This window comes from Monoraphidium neglectum (genome assembly GCF_000611645.1).
Source record: "Monoraphidium neglectum strain SAG 48.87 unplaced genomic scaffold scaffold00001, whole genome shotgun sequence".
NCBI lineage: Eukaryota > Viridiplantae > Chlorophyta > Chlorophyceae > Sphaeropleales > Selenastraceae > Monoraphidium > Monoraphidium neglectum.
Window position 1 is genome coordinate 48,798 of NW_014013624.1, and position 21,886 is coordinate 70,683.

General features: G+C 63.3%; 6 protein-coding genes across 6 annotated transcripts in view; 3 read left to right on the forward strand and 3 right to left on the reverse strand.

The window, feature by feature from the left end:
* MNEG_0012 (hypothetical protein) overlaps positions 1 to 185 on the reverse strand; it is a gene marked incomplete at both ends in the record, with an annotated part of 2,809 nt that extends 2,624 nt beyond the window's left edge. Inside the window, one exon of the mRNA XM_014051504.1 lies at positions 167 to 185. Coding sequence (XP_013906958.1) covers positions 167 to 185 — 19 coding nt within the window. The remainder of the gene's footprint in view (positions 1 to 166) is intronic.
* A 691-nt stretch (positions 186 to 876) lies between these two features.
* MNEG_0013 (hypothetical protein) lies at positions 877 to 2,350 on the reverse strand (the record flags this gene model as incomplete). Its single annotated transcript, XM_014051505.1, has 2 exons — positions 877 to 1,479; positions 1,682 to 2,350. The coding sequence occupies 2 exons, from the start codon at positions 2,348 to 2,350 to the stop codon at positions 877 to 879; spliced, it is 1,272 nt and encodes a 423-aa protein (XP_013906959.1).
* A 934-nt stretch (positions 2,351 to 3,284) lies between these two features.
* Positions 3,285 to 5,931, forward strand: MNEG_0014 (hypothetical protein; the record flags this gene model as incomplete). The annotated part of the gene is made up of 10 exons (XM_014051506.1): positions 3,285 to 3,298; positions 3,473 to 3,598; positions 3,801 to 3,880; positions 4,114 to 4,184; positions 4,400 to 4,486; positions 4,596 to 4,734; positions 4,909 to 5,014; positions 5,299 to 5,402; positions 5,627 to 5,763; positions 5,881 to 5,931. 10 exons carry the CDS (start codon positions 3,285 to 3,287, stop codon positions 5,929 to 5,931), a joined length of 915 nt encoding a protein of 304 aa, XP_013906960.1.
* A 2,842-nt stretch (positions 5,932 to 8,773) lies between these two features.
* MNEG_0015 (hypothetical protein) lies at positions 8,774 to 9,584 on the reverse strand (the record flags this gene model as incomplete). Its single annotated transcript, XM_014051507.1, has 2 exons — positions 8,774 to 9,030; positions 9,239 to 9,584. The coding sequence occupies 2 exons, from the start codon at positions 9,582 to 9,584 to the stop codon at positions 8,774 to 8,776; spliced, it is 603 nt and encodes a 200-aa protein (XP_013906961.1).
* Positions 9,585 to 10,822: 1,238 nt separating this feature from the next.
* Positions 10,823 to 16,299, forward strand: MNEG_0016 (hypothetical protein; the record flags this gene model as incomplete). The annotated part of the gene is made up of 8 exons (XM_014051508.1): positions 10,823 to 10,857; positions 11,198 to 11,280; positions 11,473 to 12,182; positions 12,477 to 12,772; positions 12,970 to 14,514; positions 14,696 to 15,102; positions 15,372 to 15,585; positions 15,783 to 16,299. 8 exons carry the CDS (start codon positions 10,823 to 10,825, stop codon positions 16,297 to 16,299), a joined length of 3,807 nt encoding a protein of 1,268 aa, XP_013906962.1.
* Positions 16,300 to 17,525: 1,226 nt separating this feature from the next.
* MNEG_0017 (hypothetical protein) lies at positions 17,526 to 20,077 on the forward strand (the record flags this gene model as incomplete). The annotated part of the gene is made up of 9 exons (XM_014051509.1): positions 17,526 to 17,568; positions 17,689 to 17,753; positions 17,960 to 18,034; positions 18,163 to 18,429; positions 18,630 to 18,704; positions 19,045 to 19,230; positions 19,362 to 19,395; positions 19,543 to 19,681; positions 19,918 to 20,077. The coding sequence occupies 9 exons, from the start codon at positions 17,526 to 17,528 to the stop codon at positions 20,075 to 20,077; spliced, it is 1,044 nt and encodes a 347-aa protein (XP_013906963.1).
* Positions 20,078 to 21,886: the final 1,809 nt, after the last annotated feature.

Below are 21,886 nucleotides of genomic sequence, written 5' to 3' on the forward strand. Positions count from 1 at the left end.
GGGGGGGGGGGGGGGCAGCGATGTCGCTCGCGTCCTCGGCTGCCGCCCACGTAGTGAAACCACCTGTTGCAGGCCTGGTACGGCCTGCTGCTTGGTTGGAACACTCGCCCACCCGCCCGCGATTCTCAAGTCAAACGCTGCACACTCACAACTTGGAACTACTCACCCCTCGCGCACTGCGCCATGAATCGCAAGGCTGCCCTTGCGCAGCAGGCCTCGCGGCCTGCCATGCTGGTGCGTGAGGGGCAGGACTAGCCCCCGCGTGCGCCCATCAGCTGCCAGAAGGACCCTGCCCGCGAAGCCAGTTTGGTTGTGTCCGTGTGCCACGCCCGCCTGCAGCAGCAGGACACTCCACGCTGTCAGGAGTATCCTGAAGCCGAAACCCATACTTACAAGCTTGTCATCCGCGCATGAGACCAAAGGTAGATCATGCGACAAGCAGCTGCGATTGAGACGTCAAACGAGGTCATGATGCATCAGTTTATCAGCGCGTTTCATCTGAAAGCGAGGAGGGGGTATGTGTACAGTGGTGCAAATGGACCAACACCTGCGGCGTGCGGGCGACGGCCTTGAGCATTTCATTCCCAGCAATTCCAAGTGGAGCGCCGGACACTCCCTTTCACATGTCACAACAGCCAGCGCCCGCTGATGTGGCTGCATCACGATGGTTATAATGCAAGGCTGGCCCATACACCCTACAACCTCAGGCTGCAAGTGCGCATCGTCGGTTCCCTGCCCCAGCGCACAGGTGTCTAGCCCCAGCGCACAGGTGTCTCGCAAGTCATTTACCCGATCTTACTCAGGCTCTACTCAGCTTGCAACTTGCTACTCTTGTTCACCGTCAGATAACGAGCACAGCTAGAGCGCGATCAAAGGTCACAGCCCGCGCACCGTTCGTGCCACCTCGCCCGCGGCGCGGAACGTGGCCACCAGCAGCGCCAGCACCACGCCCAGCCCCAGCCGCACAGTCTCCAGCGCTGCCCGCGCCAGGCTCAGCGCGACCGCTGCCGTCACAGCGGTGCAGGTGTACAGAACACGCGCTAGTAGCGGCGCCAGCAGCGTGCCAGCCACGCCACCGAGAGCCCCGCCCGCCAGGCAGGCAAAGCCGACGGCTGGCTGGTACGCGGCCATGAGGGCGTTGAGCAGCGCGTACAGCACACCCCTGTCGCTGGTGATGGGCATGACCCCCCGCCCGCGCGTCAGCCCCAGGGTCAACCAGGCCGCGTACAGCCCAGTGCACACGCCTGCGCCCGCGAGGCCCGTATCCGCGCGGCCGGCGAGCAGCTGGCCCAGGCCCGCGCCAGCGGCGCAGAGCACGACGGTCACCACGGCCTGCAGGCTGCCGCAGTACGCCTCGACCCACGACCCGGCGTTGCGTACGCCGTCGGCGCAGCAGACCAGCGGCAACAGGCCGCTGTGCAGCAGGCCGGCCGTCAGGAGGCGGTGCCACTCACCGTCCACCGCGACGGCGGTTGTGTCCTGGGCAAGGGCGGTGCGAGCGCGCGCGGCGCCCCAGGACACTTGGAGTCGGTGTTTAGACCAGCAAGAATAAGGGCCGGTGTCTGCTGCAGCTGAAGGCGCGCCTACAACCGCGGAATGACTGTGTTGCCAGACACAACCCTGCACTTTGTGCCTCACGCATCCCAGCTGTGCGATGCCCGCGCTCAACACCGGCCCTCACCATCTGCAGCGCCCACGTCACCGGGGTGTCAGGGTAGGTGGTCGCCAGCTGCCACAGCGTCACGTCCGCCAGGCCATTTGTAAGCCCGTACCAAGCCTCGGGCACCACAGGCCACCACTGCGCAACAGCTACTGCCCACATGGCAAGAGCCAGCATCGACGTGACGGGCACCAGCGCCGCCGGCGCGTGCGCGTCACCGTCAAAACCCTCGTCATCCTGGCCCCACTCCTCCTCGCCCCCAGCCGCAGCTGCCTGTGCTGCGCCGCCGCTGCCCCTGCCAACGCGCTCATCCAAGAGGTTCCCTACACTGGCGTCCTGCTGCTGCTCCTGCTCCTGCTGCTCCTGTTCGCTGCTGCGGCCATCCTGCGGCGAGCGACTGCCTGATGATATGTGCAGCGTGTCGGAGCTGATGGCGCCGGCGGCTTCCCCTCCTACGCCAACACCTGCAGCCCCCACATCCCCCGCTGTCATCTTGGGAACGTCTTCGACCTCTTCCGTGTTCACCCGTGCCATGCGGGCCTGGCGCGCCGCCTCCGCCTCCCAGCTGGTCTTGAGGAAGCCGCCGCCTGCAAAGTGCGCCAGCCGCTTTGCAATGGTCACGCTACCTTCGCCGTAGCCGCCATCAAAGCGGCCTAACGCCGCGTCGCGCAGCGAATGCCACTGGTCCATCAGGTCGACCTTTGCCGCCGCGAGCGCAAACTCCTCCACGTACACGACCTCCCCCTCCCTCGAGGCATTGTCAATGCCGCCACTGGTGCTTGAGGGCCCCAGGGCCTCTGCCGCGTCGCTGGACGATGAGGCCGCCTGATTGACAGCGGCCCCATTGCTGCCTGGGTTGGCTGCCTCTGTCCCTGGCTCTCCTTGGCGCCCTTCCACCGCGCGCGTCTCGCCCTCCTCATGCCCCGCTGCTGCCCTGCACAGCAAGGTGGGCGTGATGATTCTTCCGTCGCCTCACAGGCGCACGGCAATCGCGACGCGTCTACACATTGCATGCTTTGTGTATGTACGTTTACACATCCCACTTTCTTGCTTCCATCGCCTCACCTGCTACTGCGGCCCCTCCTGCATGTGCGGCCCGCGACGGCATCAAAAGCAGCCGCCAGCGTGCAGGGGCCGTGCAGCGGTGGCGCCGATGGAGCCCGAGCTCTGTGGCGGCAGTGATGCGCAAGCTGCACTGGCCACAGCGTCGAAGCAAGCATCGTTGAGGTGCAGGCTTCTCCGCAAAGACTGCACGAATCTAAAGGCGTCAACAGTTGTGAAGGTGTCGCAGGCGGCCAACAAAGACATATATGACTCGCGGAGTTAAGCGATCTCCATTTAACTGCGCAAAGAAAAGCCCCGCAGGGGCGAGTCACTCGCTGCCAGTGCTAGTGATCTTGGGTGTGTTGCAGTGTTTCACTTTGAATAGGACAACCAAGAATAACTGTGCAACACTAGACTTCGGTAAAATCTCGTGTGCACACCACTAGACAAAAAGGCATTCGCGATGCTTACTGGCGGCACTCGCACTGCAGGCACTGCGCCGCAGCGGCACACGAGCTGCTCGTGGCTGTCCCCATCGCCCTGGCAGGCACCCGTCGCCGCTACAGGGCGGAGGGCTGTGATGCAGAGCGCGCGGTAAGTCCCACAAACACATTCGTAGCTGCAGCACGTATTGTGGAAACCTCCAGCTGCGTACAGACTGGGCCCAGTGCAGACCCGAGGTCATGCGAGATCAGCATGGTGCAGTTGTCACAGCAGCCCTCCGCTGCTGCACATGTTCGCCCGGTGCCCGCCCGGTGCGACGTGCAGGATCTCCTCCCCTGCTGCGGACTGGATCACAGACAACCTGGGGGATGGCTACGTGGTGAGGGAGAAGTTTCTTGGAGGCAGCGGCTGGTCCAGCACCTACATCTACACCACAGAGGCCGGCGCAGAGTGAGCCACCCGGGCATGTGCATGCCTCGGGAAGACAGGCACAGCTCTGCACATGACCACCGTGGCGCATCAAGGAAGCGTGGTGCTGGCTCCGTTCTGAGATGCAGTGAGGCAGTGATCAGGTGCCTTGAATTTGTTGTTTGTCGCACGCCCCTGTATTACGAGTGGCCTTGCCCCCCTTGCCTGGTGCCCGGGCCCCCAGGTACTTTGTCAAGACCTCTGGCGGCGCCAAGGCTGAGGGCATGTTCAAGGGGGAGGCGCTGGGGCTCAAGGCTATGTTTGGTGGGCCACGACAGCCATGCGCATGGTTGATGGGACCAAGAGGGTGCAGCCAGTAGCAGGTTGATGTGCTCCGGAAAAGGACAGATAGGTAACCTAGGCACGGAGGCAAGAGGTGGAACAAACGCCAGGTAATCACGAGGGACTGATGTGCAGACCACATGCCAGTGTTGAGGCTTGCCGACAAAGCCGCACGCCCTATGACCTGCCCTTGTACGCGCTGCTCGCCCCCCCAGACACCAACACTGTGCGCATCCCTGACGTGCACCACGTGGGCCTCCTGCCCGATGCCCGCGGCGCATTCATCGTGAGCGGCATTGCGCTTGCCCAAGCACAAGGCACAGGGAGAGCTGCAAGTTTGTGAGGCCAACAAGACTGAAGCAAGCCCGCTGCTGCTGTGGACCCAAGCCCCTCGCAGCAGATCTGGCATTATTGAGCAGATCAGCGAGAGGTTCTCTACCCGCACCACCTCAGACGCGCCGACTCCTCTCGCGCCTGCCCCTGCATGGCGCCCCCTTGCAGGTGATGGAGTACCTGCGGCTGGAGGGAGGGGGGAGCCAGGCTGAGCTGGGGCGGCAGATGGCGCTGATGCACCTGGCAGAGCCAACGGTGGGTCTTTTGTCACCCGATAATCGGGGACACCCGCTGGTCATTATCCCATGGGTAGGGTGGGCACTCGCCCCACACCTGAATGGTGTTACAACCCCAAAACGCGCAGGACCCAAATGCCAAGGCCGGGAAGTTTGGTTTTGCAGTGGACAACACCATCGGCGCCACTCCCCAGCCCAACGAGTGGATGGATGACTGGGTTGAGTTCTACCGGGAGAGGCGGCTGCGCCACCAGCTCGACCTCCTGGGTACGAGGCTGACGGGCAGGGTGCACATCGCTGGCAGGGCACAGGCTGCCATGAAACACAGTCGCGTCGCCTCCCATGCACGGGTGCGCGCAGGCAATCTTGCATGCTCGCACAAGCGACCGCGACAAAAACCTCCTGTGCGCACCACCCTGCGCTGCCCTGCTCCGCGGCCAGGCGATGCGCGAATGAAGGCCCTGGCCCAGCCTGTGCTAGACAATCTGGGCTTTTGGTTTACTGACATCGCGGGGTCGATACGGCCCTCCATCCTGCACGGGGACCTGTGAGGACACATGCCGCACTGGACAGCCGGGCAGGGAGGGTGCCACTAAGGGGGGGGGCTTGTGCCTACGTACGTGCATGCATGCGCGCGTGCATGAGTCGACAAAGGTGCAGGTGTGCACACATGTGTGCGCATGTGGGGGTTCGGCCAAGCAGACTGCGAGAGCGCATGCGTTCAGGGCATTGAGTGACCGAGTGGTGTTTGGGGCCAAGGTTGTTTGTTGCACGCCGGCTGGCAACGTGGGAGCACCTCACTTCACTCAACCCATGACCACGAATCACTAGGTGGAGTGGCAACGTCTCCAGCTCTGGTGGCCGGCCAGTGATCTTTGACCCGGCCACATACTATGGCCATGCAGAGGCGGAGTGGGGCATGAGTTGGTGCGCCGGTAAGTATAAGACAACCCGAAATGCGAATTACAGGGCTAGTAAATCTGCGGGGTGACTCGTGGCGCAGTCACCGCATGGTCCAGCCCAGCGGGCCGCCACCAAGCCAAGTCTGATGGTTGGCGTCGAGTGATTGCTCGCGACTGCCACGTGAGATATATACATATATATACATAGACACCCGGGCAAGCTACTCCGCTCAACCCTCCCCATGCTGCGCCTCCAGGCTTCTCCGGGGCGTTCTGGCAGGGCTACTTTGAGGTGGCGCCCAAGGCCCCGCTGTTTGACCAGCGGAGGGACCTGTACACGCTGTACCACATCCTCAACCACGCAAACCTGTTTGGCGGTGGCTACAACTCTCAGGTTGGCGCCGGACGCAGGCAGTTGCTGCAGATTGTGCTGCTCAGTCCACTCGTGGCTTGCTCTCCTCCTCTCACCTGACACACAACTCCATGCCACACGCTGTCACCCCGTCCCCAGGCCCAGACCATCCTGCAGCGGCTCAACGAACAGCTCAAACGCAGCCAGTGACACAGTGGCTATGGAAGGCACCCTGTGCACTGTGCGCCGCTTGTAAATCTCCTGGTGATGCGTGTTGCTGACCATGAACTAGTGTGCCAAGTCCTTGCACTGGATAAAGCAGATGGTTGAGCGTTGCATGTGCGGTGAAATTGCGTTGGTCTATAAATATTTGATCAAGGGAAGGGTGGGTGTGCATGTTCAGTGCATGAACCAATCCGGGCACAATTGCAGCACGTTTGTCATCAAGGTGGCTCATAAGCGTGTGTTTATGCAAGGCACACACATGTTGTCCCGGTACCAATGCTTAAAACAACCTGACCACAAGACAAAGCAATATATACCATTCATGTCAGCGAATGGGGGTTCTTGGCGATAACTGCCCGCATTTGACTCACAGTCCAGTCACACAAGCTGTCACGATGTGCCATTGAGCACTCTAAGTGGGCGCGTGCAACGCGCCGTCGTGCATCCGCCGCCGCCACCGCTGCCGCTGCAGCTTCCACCGCTCCCGCTGGTGCTGCAGCTCCAGCCTCCTCTGCCGCTTCTGCTGTGTTTGTCCTGGCCAAAGCATCAGCGGCAGCGGCTGCCTGCGTTGACATAGGGCAGCCCAGGGCAACAGGTGATTGCCTGAGGCCAAGCGCAGCCCAATCAGTCGCTGGCCTCCCGCCGATGCTGCTGTGGAAGCCTCCATCCCTGTGGTGGACAGGGAGCCTGGCTGGATTGGACACAGCTGGTGCAGAAGTGGAGTTTGGCACCAACTGCGCAGTCGGTTGCGCGTGCGGGGGCTCATTATGTGGGCCCAGCGTGCAGCGCTGCATGATGGTGCTGTGCGTATGGGATGGCATCGTTGCTGATGATGCAGTATGCATTGTTGCTGGCGGTGTGCCGGCCCCTGCTGCTCCTGCCGCCACCGCCTCCGCTGCTGCAGCTGCTGCTGGTTGCGTTGATGCTGCCTCTGCTGCCTCCGCCAAAACCTCTTCCTTGAAATATAGCTCAGAGTCAGCAGGACAGGTGCAGGCACCTGCGTTTGCAGGCCTGCAGCTGTGACCTACGCCGTGCGTCTTGTTGCCGCTGCTGCTGCTGTTGCTATCGTCACCCATGCAGGCTTTTCTGCGGATCAGGGGCCTTGCGTTGCCGCCGCCGCCAGCCTCGCCGGCGATCACCACCACCTTGCGAGCGCTGCCACGCTCCCGGCTCTGCAGTGGCTGCGCCGCCCACGATGGCTCGTTGTTTCCATAGCAGCTGTGAGAGTGGCCAATGCCAGGCGCAGCCACGCTACAGTGCTGAGGAAATGACGGCCTCTGCGCTGCGGCTCCTGCCTCAAGCGCTGATCGCTTGGATGGTGTGCAGCGTATGTGGACTAAGGGCCCGGAGCTGCCAGCCGCCAGCAGTTGCTGCGGCGCCTGGGTGGGCCGCAGTGGGCTGCGCTGCAGCTCGGGGATGACATGTTCTTGCTGGTCCTGCTGCTGCCCCTGATCCCGCTCCTGCTGGCCATGCTCCAGCTGTAGCTGCTGCCCCTGCTGCCTCCGCCCCTGCTGCGAAGCCCATACCTCGATGCGTGCAGTGTAGTAATCGTTCAGGTGATCATGGCGCATCAGGGCGGTGCTCGGCGCAACGTCACGCAGGGGTGCAGCAGAGCCGGTCGACGCGATGAGGCGCTCGGGCTGCAACACCTGTCGGGTTTATGGGATGGGGTCCGAGCCTGAGCTCCGCTGAGTTGCGCCACGGCAGTCGCACCCACGTGAGGCGATTGGCAGTCTGTCGTTGGCTGCTCCCTGTGCAGCGGGCCCCGCTGCCATCCTCCACAGGCCAGGCCCTCAAAGTGCTAGCATAGTGCAATGCCCCACCTTGACCAAAGCTCGCAGCTCCGACAGGCTGCTGTGCCTCGACCGGCACACAGTCCACAGGCACCCGTCCCGTGCCTGCAGCTGCACCCCTGGCGCCGCCCTCGCCGCGCGCCAGGCCTCTAGTGGCGCGTGGCTGGCCTGCAGCGCCGACTGCTGCTCAAGCGCGCTCCTCATCAGGCTGGGCCGGATGACAACCACGGGGCGCGCCACGAGCCGCTGGTCAAAGCGCAGGCCGCCCCCGCTGACGTCGGCGCCTCTGTCATCGCCGCCAGCGCGGTTCAATGCGTTCTTGAGCTGGGGTATACCATGACCACCCACGGCCCATACTGGGGTTGACTCTGGGTCCGCGGTGAGCACGTCCTGGCCGGCCAGCAGCATAGCCATCTCGCGGTAGTGCTCAACATGCAGGCGCTGCAAGAGGCCGTTGGGGTTGGGGTCATCAGGTGGGAGGGGTGGGCGCGATGCATGCATCAACATGAGATGTGTGGTGCGGCCGCATGTGTGTTGGGTACAGCAGGCGACCTAATTGTTTGTTTTCCAGTTTCGGCGCAGCGACGACGTCAACAAACTTGATGCAGCAGGCACACCCTCCACCCTTGCATGCCCCCTCCCCTCACCCCCCTGCGGCGCTTCACCTCAGTCTGAAAGCAGCAGCAGCACGCCTCCTCCCCTGTGCGCACAAGAGGCGCTCGGCCCAGAACCACCCTGCCTGCCCCCTCGCCGGTGCAGCCCTCTGCCAAGTAAATCTTGTGGCCGGTGGCTCTGCTGATCTCCCTGTAATCATGCTCGTACCCCAGCTGACCGCAGCTGAGCAGGATCCTGTGGGTGGGCGCGTAGCGGCGAACCAGGGCTGCAACGGCAGCGACGCTTTCATCCAGCAGTGGGAAGTCCTGCAGTGCACAATAGCGGGCGGAGGAGGAGCAGGCCAGGCTTCCATCACCTACACAACACTACACAACACCGGTGCCACATGGAACCTGTCAGCGGCTGGAGCGGCATGTGCTTCACAATTGTGGCAGGGCGCCCGTCAGCATGATGACAGCACAAGACCCCTGTGCCCACCCGCACACCAGGGTGTCGGCACCGTCTTGACCGCCTCCCGCTGTCACGTCCAGACACAGCAGCCCCAGGTGCGGCCCCTCCCCGAGCAGCTCGTCTAGAGCCGCGGCCAGGTCAGGCAGCTGACGCGAGGTGACGCGGCAGTCGCCAGTGTGGAGGATGGAGCCCCACACTTCGCTCTCAAACAGCAGCATCACGGCGCCTGCGGCACACAGAGCGGGAGGGGTCCAGGGACTAATGCTGATCAGAGGTAGAGAGTGCAACTGCACGGGCCAGCAGAGACCATTGCCTTGGCACAGCCGGCTACGGCCTGCCAATATGATAATCCGACTGAACGAGCTCTTGCCGCTCGTAGCGCTCTGTTGGTGGTTGCTCAGAATAGCTGTGCCGCCCCCCCCCCCCGCCCACACCTGCACAGTGGTTGGCCAGGAACAGCGGCGTTACGCTGTAGGGGTAGCCGCCGCAGGCGCCAGCGGACCACAGGTGTAGTGTGTCCCCGATGGCACTATCCCCCGGGTCCCGCAGGACTGTCACTTGCACGTCACCCCGGTCAATGGCGGCCGCCAGCTCGGGGAACTTGATGCGCAGGAGGTGCAGGGTAGTGGCCGTGCAGTACATGTGGCGTGCGTTCTGGCTGATGCCCACGGTATGATCCTTGTGAGCATGAGTCAAAAACTGCGCCTTGGATGCCGTTTCCGTTGTCCAGGTGTCCACACTGAATGGCAGCACGGCCGGCATCGAGCGCGTGTCGCTCATTGCTCTTGGCGCCCGCGCGATGGCGGCAGAGTTCAGGCTGCCATGGCTGTGCTGCTGTGTGTTGTTGTCATCAACATATAGACAAAGCCCAAAGTGTGTGGTCCCAGCACGGACACGGTGCACTGGCAAAGGCCGCCAGGAGCTTGTCAGCGATGGTGGGGCCGCAGGTTCGCGCCCTTGTTGCGTTGTGGAGGACGTCCTCGGCAGCAACGACTGCCACTAGATATCAAAATCGTTGTGATGGTCACTGGCAACTGCAATGCAATTCGGCTGGAGCACGAGTTCAAGATGCACGACAGCTGGGCGACCGCAGTGATCTAGCGGGGTGTACAGATGCACGCGTTCTTCATCGTACGTGAGATCGTTCTCAAAATGCAGTATGTGTGGCTTTGCATTGTAGCGTCTTAGCCTACGGTATCTCCAAGGCGCCGCTGCATGGAGCGTGCAGTTTAGCTGTGCAGTGACGACGCTGTGGTGACACTGATCTCATGTGCGAGTGTAATGGAAACGCATGCGACTTCGGTGAATCCATCTTATGCTCTACCGCTAGGTACCAGCTGCTGGAATGGCCGAGACGAAGCACCGTTGATTGTTTATATCAGGTCTGCATCACTGCTTAGTTTGCGATTTTACCTGAAAGATCGGTCACGTGGGTATGCCTTGCTTGATCCGCTCCTGTTTCGAGCAGCTCGGGTCTGGCAGCAGCGCATCCCTTCAGCTGCACCGATCGATGCCACAGTACCTTTAGGCGCAGAGGGCACTTCAGCAAGCCGTCGGTACTGCTGGTATTTACTTTAAACCACGGTGGCTAGCTCGCAGACGTAGACATGCCTCGACGATGACATGCCTGTACACGGCGCTGCATGCCGCCCAGGACCGGCGCAGGCGTACATCAGCAAGCCCTCTGGGAACCGCAGCGCTCGTGGCTCGATGCAGCAAGATGCCCAAGAGGAGCGGGGCAATGAAGAGGAAGGGGCTGCCTCACCTGACACTGTATGCGACGGTGCGCATTCTGCCAAGCCATGCGGAGGGCAACAATGCCCCTGATTTAGTTCTGCCTTGATCCTGCCCTACCGTTTTTGGGCGAGTGCCAGCCTGCCACACATCAGCGCCCGTTCAGTTTGGTTTGCCATGGTGCAGGCGCCTTCCACTGAACTGACCACTGCAGCCCAGATTGCGCGCAATTTCTCACCCCATTTGACGGGCCAGTGTGCGGCAGCACGTTTGGCGAAAACATCATGCTGCTCTGCGAAAACGACAAGAGCGCCCTCAGGTGAGAGGAGGCAACTGTCTTGCATGGCAGCGCAGCCACATGGCAATAGCCTTGACAGGGCATTACAGCGGTGCCTGCTGCCCAACAAGCATGGCACTCATGAACCCCCACTGGCTTGTTTCGCTGGCCAGGTGTCCGTTTGGGCGACATTTCTACTGCTACCTCAGGTGTGTTGTGGACGTTGTGTTACCCAAGAGCCGCGGCAGCAGCTAGACGGGCAGCAGTGCACCAGCAGCGCCAGCGCCACTGGGGTGTTGCAGGCCTTGCACCTGCTGTGCGCCCCGCCCCAACCCACAGGGCACCCAGGCTTCGCTGCCCAACCACCTGTACCGTGCCGCAGCGACGAGCTGAGGCAGCGCGACACGAAGGGTGACTTCCCCTTCTACTGCACCTCATGCTCAGAGGCGGGCTTCCACGTCCCAGGTGGGCCTGCACCTGGCGTGTGGGTGCACACGCAACTACGAGCGCGTGATTCACCACCGGGTTGCAACAGCTGCAGCCAGGGCGGTGTGGATGCGGATGCTCAGCGCAAGTGTACGTGCGCTCACTTATTTAAGTAGCATGCCGCGTGCGATGCGCCCCACGTGGCTGGTACGGCCCCGTCCCAACCCCCAGAGGCCCCGGTCGGAGCGGGCCGCTCGCGGAAGCGGCGGCACGCGCGGCGCGGGAGTGGCAGTGGAGATGACGAGGATGACGAGGACTACCAGGGACAGGAGGGGGGGGAGGAGGAGGGCGAGCAGGGACTAAACGCGGAACAGCAGCATGAGGATGAGGAGGGCGAGGACGAGCCCGATGCTGGGGAGGTCATGGAGGACGTGGCGCCGGTCGCGCGGCAGCCGCAAAGCGACCGGGCGGAGTCAAAGCCGTCGCACCACCGCGTGGCCGCCCCACCCCACAGCTCGGCAGCTGCCCCAGCAGCATCAGGGCGCGGCGGGGCCAGGTCCGCGGCGCGCGGCAGGGGCCGGGGTCGGGGAGCTGGCCGCAGCGTCGGCGGCGAGGCCGTGGTGCGCGGGGACCGCCTCGACCGTTGGGCGGCGCGGCGGGCAGCTGAGGAGCGCAAGTTGCGGCGCGGGACAGAGGCGGCACGGGCGGGCCACACGGGGCCTGCCCTCGGCACGGCGGTGGCTGATGAGATCGTCACGCCGCTCCGCCCCAACGGCGCCAGCGGCGGCGGCGGCAGCGGCGGCGCGCCAGCTGCAGCGCGGCGCGACAACCTGGCCGCCACGCGGGGCCGCCCGCTGTCTGCTGGCAGTGTCAAGCTGTGGGAGGGCACCCTGGAGCTGGTGTCTGCCAGGGACGTGGTGGAGGGCGTCAAGCTGCGCAAGGTGCGGGGGCATGTGCATGGGTGCTGCTGCGCACGCTCGTGTGTCAGTGCACCGGCTGATCAACCTCCCGACGGAGGGCGCACAGGCATGAATGTGCATGGCTTGGGGTCAACAGAGACCCCTGTGGTTTTTGGGCATCTGGTCGCGCAACGTACTCTGTTCAGGGCGGTGCGGCTGGCGGCTGCGTTGGCGCCTGTGTGGCGGGGTTGTCACAGCACTGCCGGGCAACCGTGTCGAAACCCCCTCTTGTCGTACTCCGACATCATGTTGTACCTGTGCCCACCCCCCCACCAGCCCATTGTGGTGTCCAAGGCGCGGATCGACGTGGGCCCGGATTGCAACCGCCGCGCCCTCGCGCCCTTTGAGGCCGCCCTACGCCGCCACGCCGCCATCGAACCGAGCGGCGCAGCTGGCGCTGCGGGCGTCACGCGCGGCGCTGCTCAGGGGGGCAGGCGGCTGACTGCGTACGTCGGCAAAGCCGTGGCCGTGGGTGAGGCTTTTGCGCGCGAGCTGGGGCGCACCGAGGACTTTGACGTCACAGCCTTCAAGGTCACCTTCCCTGCAGCTTCCTCGGTCAAGGAAGGGCTGATGTGAGCGGGACGCGCAATGGAAGGGCCGATGACAGGCCGGCTCCACCGTGCTGCGCGGGTTGTCTTCCTGGCGTAGCATCAAACGGCTGCTGTGACTGCGGTGGCTGCCCTGCAGCAGGCTTCACCTCTACGCGACGACCCACCTGCTGCCAACCACCTGCCTGGTGTCACCTCCCCCACCCCCTTGCCCACACCAGGGCGTTTGGCTGCGGCGCCTCCACCCACTGGGTAGTGCTGCCCCTGGAGGGCGTCCCCCACCCCCTGCTATTTACAGTGCGGCAGCACGACCTGGGCCTCATGTGCATGCACCCCAAGGATGCGGCCACCGCGGCCAGGGTGTTCCGCCAGCTGTCTCGATACGGCGACGCCGCGCCCTGGGCCCCTGCTTTGCCGACAAATGCAGCTGATGACGGGTACCAGGCGCAAACAGCTGGAGCGCAGCAGCGCCTGCAGCAGGCGCAGCAGCATGCGCAGCAACTGGCACAGCAGGGACCGGGTGGCATGGTGCAGGAGGGGTCGCGGCAGATGGCCTGGGATGAGTCGAACGCGCATGACGCAGCTCGCCGCGCGGCTACGCACCCCGTGAGCTGGGCGTGGGAGCCGGCCTCGCCCGCCAGCCCTGGGCCTGCGACAAGTGACCGCACCGGCGCAGGGCGCGAGGGCCGCGGCGATTCTTTGATGACCGCACAGGAGGAGGCGGGGTCGGAGGAGGCGGCTTCAGATGCAGCGGGAGCAGAGGAGGCGGGGGCTGGCGGCTATGTCGGCGGCAGCAGCACAGACAGCGACAGCACGGGCTCGACGGAGCGGCTGGAGGGGTTGGCACGGGGCCGCCGCCGCGGCGGCCCTCACGAGGTGGTGGAGCTCGTGGAGAGCGAGGACGGCGCGCAGGGGGGGCAGTGGCAGCACGGCAGCGGCGGCGTTTTGCGACAGCAGCGGGGGCAGGGCGCTTTGCCCGATGAGGCAGGAGGGACAGCAGAGGACGGAGATGAGGCAGAAGGGGTGGCACCAACGCAGGCGCTGGATGGGGACGCAATGGAGTTGGATGAGGAGGGCTGGGGGGAGCAGCAAGAGCAGCAAGAGCAGCACGAGCAGCAAGAGCAGCGGCAGCAGCCGAGCGTCTCCAGCGACATTGAGGCTGAGGACGCGGCACCGTCGGGCAGCCCGGCGTGTGCCGCCCCCCAGCTGGACTCGCTGATGGCCCTCTTCAACACACGGTCAGCAGGGGAGCAGGAGCCTGGGCGGCACGGTGGCCAGGCCGACAGCCTGCACAAAGGCGCAGAGGGTTCAGCGCGGGCACACGAGCACGCACGCCCTGCGGCCCTGGGCGTGCAGTCGCCCGACGGCACTCTGCTGGCGTCGCACGCCGCGCGCACGCCTGGCATGGGCAGGCATGGCCGTACGGCGGCCAACATCGTGCAGCAGCAGCAGCAGCAGCAGCAGCAGCAGCAGCAGCAGCAGGCGAACGCGTCTCGGGCCACAGGGCTGGCCCCACTGTCTATCGAGCGGGGGCCCGGGGAGTCGCCTGGCTACCAGCGTGCGGTGGAGTCCAGCGGCGTGCAGCAGCTGCTTGACTCTGGCGTCGCTGCAGGGCCGGGGGGCCTGGCGCTGTCGCGGCTGATGCCGGGAGTAGAGACCCTGTGGCAAAGCGGTGGGGGCGGGTGGCGGCCCTTCAGGGTGCTGCTGCTGGGCTTTGGCGGCGGCAGCGACGCCCACGACGACGCACTGACAGACGGCCTGGAGGAGTGAGCAGCCCACCCCTTGAGGAGGGGGGGTGGTGCGTGTCTTCTGGCGGGGTTCAGAAGCATTTCGCTACAACACATTTTCTGTTGAAGCTGCCTTGCTTGACCCACGCAGGCCAGGCCGAGGCAGCCTCCCCCTTACGCAGCCTCCCCTGCCAATCCCCTGCTGACCCCCCACCATCAGGTGCCGCCGCCTGGGCGCCCACGTGTTCTGCAGCCTGCCCGACCTGCGGGCCGCAGTTCGCCTGCAGCGCGCCACGCATGGCCCCGGCACCCCGACCGTGCTGGTGCTGCCGCGCCGCCTGGGACCGGCCGGCATCCGGCATGCGCTGGAGGCTGCAGCCGCCCCGCTTGGCAGGGGTGGCGGCGAAGCTGATGGCCCCGACCAGCAGGCGGCCGCGCCGCTGCCCCCCTGGTGGCAGGTCCTGGCTACCCTGGCGCAGCCAGCCCTGGTCTTCTACGAGGCGCCCGGGGAGGGGGAAGGCCTGATGACGCTGGCACGGCTGTGGCGTGGAGACGGGCGGCCACCGCCGTCAGAGGACCGGCCCTCCTGGGCAGCGGCGCTGGCGCGTTGCCAGCTGCACGCCTGCGGTGAGCCGGCGCTTACACACAGCACGCACCCTGCTGCGTGCAGCTCGGCGCCGCGATCGACTCTGTTGTTGGTGCTGGGGCTTACTCCTTTTTCTGTCAGGGCAAGTTCAGGTCAAGGGAGCTGCTGCCCCACACGTCTTCAGTATTTCGGATGTGCTGCACACCTGCAGCCAACGCACTTCCCGCCGGCAATCCACCGTGAATAACCAGCCCCGCATGCCCTCACAAGCCATTCCACCCTGTTCCATCCCCACCCTGCTCCGTTCAAGGCATCTCCCTTGTTGCCTGCGAGGTGGCGCTTCAGCACGCGACGCCCGCGTCCATGGCGCGCCTGCTGTCCCTGCTGGCGCGCTGCAGGTCGCTGGCGCGTGCCGCCCCGGCAGACTTCCACCTGGCGGTGCGGCGGTGCGACCTGGACAACCTGGGCCACAGGAACGCCGCGGTGGCGGGGGTGCTGGCGGCGCGGGAGCACGCAGACGCAGTGTGAGCGGCGGCGCTGCTGGTGTCCTTGCTCTGGGGCCTGCTGCAAGCAATCGTGTGTATGGGCCCTCAGACAGGGTGCTGCCATGCGAGCCACCCGTGATTTCAGCCGCACAGCAGGGCCGGCATGATCAATGCGACTTTTGGCAGTCCTTAGGTGGCCCGTTCTGCCTAAGGCCGGCCTGCCCCCGACCCGTCAGGCTGCTACTGGAGGACCTGCTGGGCGAGGGCGACCCGGAGGCGGGACACCAGGCGGGGGACGGCGACGTAGACAGCCCAGGCCACCCCGCCACCCTCCCTAGCAGCAGGGGCGACGTGCTGCCGCGACACCTGGCGACTGCGTCCCTGGGGCTGGAGGGCGGTGAGCCAGACGTAGTGCAAGACGCGGTGCACCTTGCGTGGCTGCGCCGCCGGCAGTTGCGCCTGGTGGTGGTCCTCGTGCCTGACGCGGCCGACGTGGACGACAGCAGGCACCACCAGACGTCTGCTGGCTGTCCTGATAGCAACGGCCGTGCGCACAGCGGGGATGGCAGCGAGTTGGGCGGTGATCAGCGGCGCGCGGTCAGCCACGAGCACGCGGAGGTGGCGCTGGCTGCCTTGAGGGCGGTGCCGCGGCATGGCTCTGTGCTGGCCGGGTCGTGGGACCAGACATTGCGGCTGCTCGTCAGCATTGCGGACAGCACAGAGCAGGAGCAGCAGCAGCAGCAGCAGCACTAGAAGATGTAGGGACCATCCCGTGGCGGCAAGCGCGGGCGCCATGTAGTTGTGACTTGATTGTATCATCACGCTTGTAACCCAACTCGTGAATGTTTTCTGGACCGACGATGTCCGAGCAGGGCGGGCGTGTGCCCCGTGCAGGGCCCAACACTTTTGAACGGTCGCCTCAAATCCTGAGGCTTGCCAGCCTCATCCCATCAACAGGTACACTAACATTCTTCGCATTGAATTAACACACTTGGTTTGTTTGCCTCGCAAGTGATGAGTGACGGAGTGCCAGCACAGGTGCATGATGACGACCTTGACGGCTCCACCCGCTCCCTCCCTGCCCGTATGTCCCTAGCATCCTGCAGCTGCCCAGCCCGGAGCAACCGGCCGTCCTCAGTAATCGTTATGAAATTGTGGCACAGACACACGCCCGCCTGGGTGGGTACCGGCTCGGGGTGTGGCTAAGCTCGACCCCCTGCTTCTTCCTGAAGCGGGCGGCCTGCCCACCCTTCATGTCGCTGCGCTTGTCTTTGCCATCTGTAGTTCTTTCGTTACTCGCAGTGTCGCGCTGAATTGCTACAGATGCGGTGGGAAGCGTGCAGATGTAAGCTCGCAAATGGCTCGGGGCACTGATAGACCTGACAAAGGTGACACACGGTGACGTGCTTTTTTCGGGCAGCGCAATTGCAACTACAGCTGTTTGTCATATCATAAACCGTGCGTGTGCTCGCTCCATAAACGATAGCCTCAACACCCATAGCGAGCCCCTCAGGAGGGAGCAGCACGACAGCACACACCAAGAGTTGGCCGAGATCACCAACGAGACTACACGCTTGATATCAACTGGCCTTGTAAACGAGTTCAAGGACCTGTAAGCCGCAAGATCGGTTCACAGGATCGACCGCTTGGCCACGTTCGCGCGAGCAGCAACAGCGCGCTTACTGTCAAAGCATTGTATAAATGCCTGCGACTCGCGCTTTCGTCCGCTTATCTGATGCTGCCTGCACGGTGCCCTGCTTGTCCGGCGTCATGCGTGACAACAGGCCGCTGCAGGGGCATACTTGCATGCCCCTGCAGCGCAAACGCAGCTAGCCAGGAGGGGTTTTGGCCTATCACTGCGGCGCCTACGCGCCTGCAGGATTCTTAACATTCACTCAACCCCTCTCCATGCATTTTTTTCCTCGTCAGTATTATAGCGGCAACACGGCCTATCCGTTGGCCGCTGCAAGCAGGCTGCCATGGGCAAGCACAGCCGCTCCCCTTCGCCGTCAGGCAGCGACAGTGAGTCTCAGACCCCTGGTCAACTGCAGATGCCACAACCATGTCCTTGCCATGCAGCAGCCAGCGCAGCTTCAAGCCGTTGCTTGCGTCCCTTGTGAATCGCTGCTCTTGCCCCTGCAGGCAGTGAGCACCGCCACAAGCACAAGAGGCACAAACAAAAGAAGGAAAAGCACAAGAAGGATAAGGTGTGCGCTAATGTATGCATGGCCAAAGGCGAGGATGGTGGCTGGCTGTATGCCTGCATGACCATTCGTGTAGATTTCAGCATGCCAGTTTGCCAAGATGTTGCTACTCTTTCTGAGCCCACCATACGTCCTGCGTTCACCCCTCCCTCCTCCAAAGATTCCCTGGTCTGAGCAACTCTTCCACAACCACCCCGTACCCACTGCAGTCCAAGAAGCAAAAGCGCGCATCTCCCGACCGCGACAAGGAGCGCCTGGAGGCCGCCAGAGCCTTCTTGCAGCAGGTTTGTTTGAGGCGAAAGGAGCCCCGGGAACAGCTGTGCAAGGCATTTTAATGCAGGTCTGCAGGCCTTTCGCACCCTTTGTGCCTCAAGAGGACCGAAACTCCTGGCACGCCCTTGCTTACCTGCAGGTGCTGAAGCAGGGCGGTGGCGGAGATGCAGCTGCGGCGGCAGCTGCGGCCGTGTTTGCTGCAGAGAAGCAGGTTGCCAACGCAGCGACAGCGGCGGATGGGGGCAGCGGCGACAAAGCTAGCGATAAGGCGGAGCAGAAGCGGCAGCGTCGGCGGCAGGAGCGACCGCCCAAGCCCAAGCCCCCTGGCGTGGGTGACATCACCGCGGCCGACTACTTTTCACGGGCGGCTGAATTCACTGCCTGGCTGCAGGAGGACCGTGTGCTGGTGCGGCATGAAGCAGGGGCCAGGAGGCAGGGGAGTGGTGTGGCAGGGTTTCGTTAATGAAAGGTTTCCAGTGGGGTAGGGCGTGCGGCTGTTCAGGACGTGCCCTTGTTGAATTCGCCTGCTTGGCAATATCTATCCCCTTGCGCCTGGCTGTGCCCTGTACCCCTCGCCTCGCGTTCCCCCTACCCCCCACCCCCAAGTACTTCAACGAGCTGGGCGGGGACGAGGCGCGCTCGCTGTTCGTCGAGTTTGTCGAGGATTGGAACGGGGGGCACGTGAGCACCACACCTCCACCTCAGCCGCGTTTGCAATGTGGTTTGATAGTTTCCCTGCATGCTGTGGCTGCTGCTGTTAGTTCGTTGTTGCTGCCACAGTTTGGCCTACATCAAGACTCACTCAAAACGCCTCGATTTGCCCCACGACAGCTGCCTCTCAAGTACTACAAGGTGTGAGGGGCGGGCTGCACTGTTGGGTGGGTTATGCTGATGCAGGTCCAGTCTTGCTAGGGTGCGTAAAATTGTCATCTGTCTGCACAACTTGCCACCAAACTTCCTTTGCACACATTTTGTCTGCCCTTGCCTCAACTCCTTTGGCCCCCACCCCCCGGATCCCCAGGGCCTAGTGCTGGCGCCTACCAAGCGCACCACGCACGAGTGGGGCTTCACCGCCAAGGGCGGCGGCGGCAGGGGTGGCAGCATGTCGGCACTGATGGCGGATCAACAGCAGCAGCGGCATGAGGGACAGCTGGCAGCACGCGAGGCGGAGGGCAGAGAGAAGAGGAAGTGGCGGTCAGATCAGAAGGTGAATGGCGTGCATGCCATCAATGTCGATGGCAGGCCTGCGGCCGTCGATCATAGTGCGATACCCTTGCCTGGGCTCGTGCTGGTTCTTGTTCTCAGCTAATCCGCGTCAAACCTCGACGTCACTCTCAGGACCTTCTGGATGAGATGTTGCCCAAGGCCACTGGTGGGTAATCGGCTTCAAAGGGCAGGGCTGTTTTGACTTTTTCAGCGCGTGCAAGACAGATCGGCAGAGTGAGCATTGCCCGGCTTGGATGCTGCTTCTTGCCATCGCCGTGCTCATGGCAACAGCTCCCCCTGGCTTGGCATGAAGGTCGCGAGGCGCTGGTGGAGAAGCGCATGGCACGGCGCGAGGCGGCCAAAGCGCGGGAGGACAGCCCTGAGATGATGCGCGTCACAGGGGGCGGGGATGTCATGGGGGGCGACGACTCCTTCGCGGCAGCCAAGGCCAGGTATGGTGGCCTGAAGCCGCAGAGGTTGCGGTACAGGCAGAAGAGTGCCCTTGTGCAGGGCGCTGCGGCGTTGGAAAGGGTGATTACATGCGGGAGGGTCCCTCTGGCCAACTGCTGGCGCGAGGCTGCTTTTGCAGCCTGCAAGGTGATGATGATGGGACCAGCAGCCCAGGTGCTCAAGAGTCCCGGCCGCAAGACCCTTGTGAACCTGTGCCCTTGCGCGTCAACCCAAACAGGGAGGCGTCCTACAATGCACGGCGCAACCAGCGCGACTTGGCCAAGCGGGAGCAGCTGACCCAGAAGCTGTCGGCGGCGCAGGAGGCTGAGGCGGCCAAGATGGCGCAGTTCAGAGCGCTGCTGGCGCACGGCCCCATCTCCATACCCAAGCGGCAGTGATGCGGCTGCTGCAACACAACTGGCAGCAGCTCTGCAGCCTGGCATTATCTTGCTGTGCCCATGCTTATGTAAATGGGGCTGCAGGTATCGACGCGCACTTTGAGCAGTGAACTGGGACACGTACACATGCCCTGAGAAATTTCTCTCCTGCCAAGCATCTCCACCAGTGCCACTAGCGCGGCCCCAATATCTCCTCCGCGCTCCGACGCTGCCTTTCTACATGCTGGCATTTCTGCAGGCGAGCGGCATGCGCGAGCCATGCAGCCAGCCTTCAAGGACACGCGACGTACATCAGATTAACCCCTTGCCTTCCAATAGCAGGAATCAATAAACTGCTGCAGCCTGGTGCTGTGGCTGCCTGCAAACCGCATGGATGGCTCAGGCACCCACTAATTACTCACAATACATCTATGTCCAACTCCTGGAGGCGGCATACAGTCAGCTTTCGCTTCACAATTTCCGTGAAGTTGCGGCATCAGTGCCAGCTCATTAACTGATGGTTCGTGGACCGCCGAAAACGAACGAACCTGCCAGGTCAGTGACATTCGTGTCAAAACTTCCCGAGCCTGTCGTCCCTACTTATTATAGCAATCTCCTTGCAAAGCATCAGTGTGTGGGTGTGACTCTCGCGACCCGTTGGACGTTGCGGTGCTCCTGCCCAGCCTTGGAAGCGTCGCGCCAGCAATTGCATCGCACCCCCTGGTGCGGTCACTTGCATTGTAGTGGGGGCGCCACCGCTTTTGCAAGACCTGCACAGACCCGTTCACAGGCGCTCAGCAGCCCAAGCTCGGCACCAAGCTGAGTAATGCCTGCAGACCTGCCCGTTTGTGTTCCATTGCATTCCAGATCCTTCTGTCCCGTGCGCTGTCCCAGACCACCTGCTGACATGCCACGAGCCTTATCTCTCAACAAACCTGTTTCCACTAGTTTGTATGTTTGCAGGACATTGTGGATACACCTCAGGCTTTCAACATCACGGTGGATGCACCCGGCATGGAGGATGGTGACATCACCATCATTATGGAGGCTGGTGACGTGACCATCGCTGGCAAGAACAAGGCCGATAACGAGGACATGGACAAGGTGCATGGGTCAAGGCGGACAGGGGCACAACATGGCAAGCACATCTGCTTATGCCGGACCATGTAATCAGTGCTGGCCAGGAGAGCAAGGGACGACGCAGCGCCTGCCAGGCTCAGTGAGTGTGGGGCAGCTGGCTGCAGTCTGCCGACATGAGCCTGCTGGACATGCGTGGGGTCCAACAGGTCGACGCGACGGGCGTGCCTTCCAGTGCGAACCGTTTATGGCAAATGACCTGGCAACGCATCAAGGCAGCGTTGATTCCGTCCCACCGCACCCCGTTTCATGCCTCCTCTCATGCACCTCCACCCCATTTTGGCATGCACCCTATCGCTCCCGTCAGGGCGCCCGTGTGCTGTGCCTTCAGTTCCTTCAGCCGCCCCTTCACGCTGCCCGACAATGTGGAAGAGGACAAGATTACCGCCAACCTGCACAATGGAGTGCTCGCAACCACTGTGCCAAAGGTTGCCCCGCCGCCCAAGCTTGCGCCGCGCCGCATTGCCTTAACCACATCGACCCCATCTTCGGCTGCGGCAGCCCAGGTGACTCATGGCCATTCCGAAGGCGCCACAACCCACTAGGAGCATGATTGAGGGGGCTTCTGTACGTTGTTGTTGACCTGCTTTAAGGACTACCAGCACCACCCCCGCCTGGTGTTTGTTAGGCCTGAGCCCAACAGCACGTAATGAAAAGTGGGTTAGTGACTGCAGTTTCTGCGAGTGCAGCATG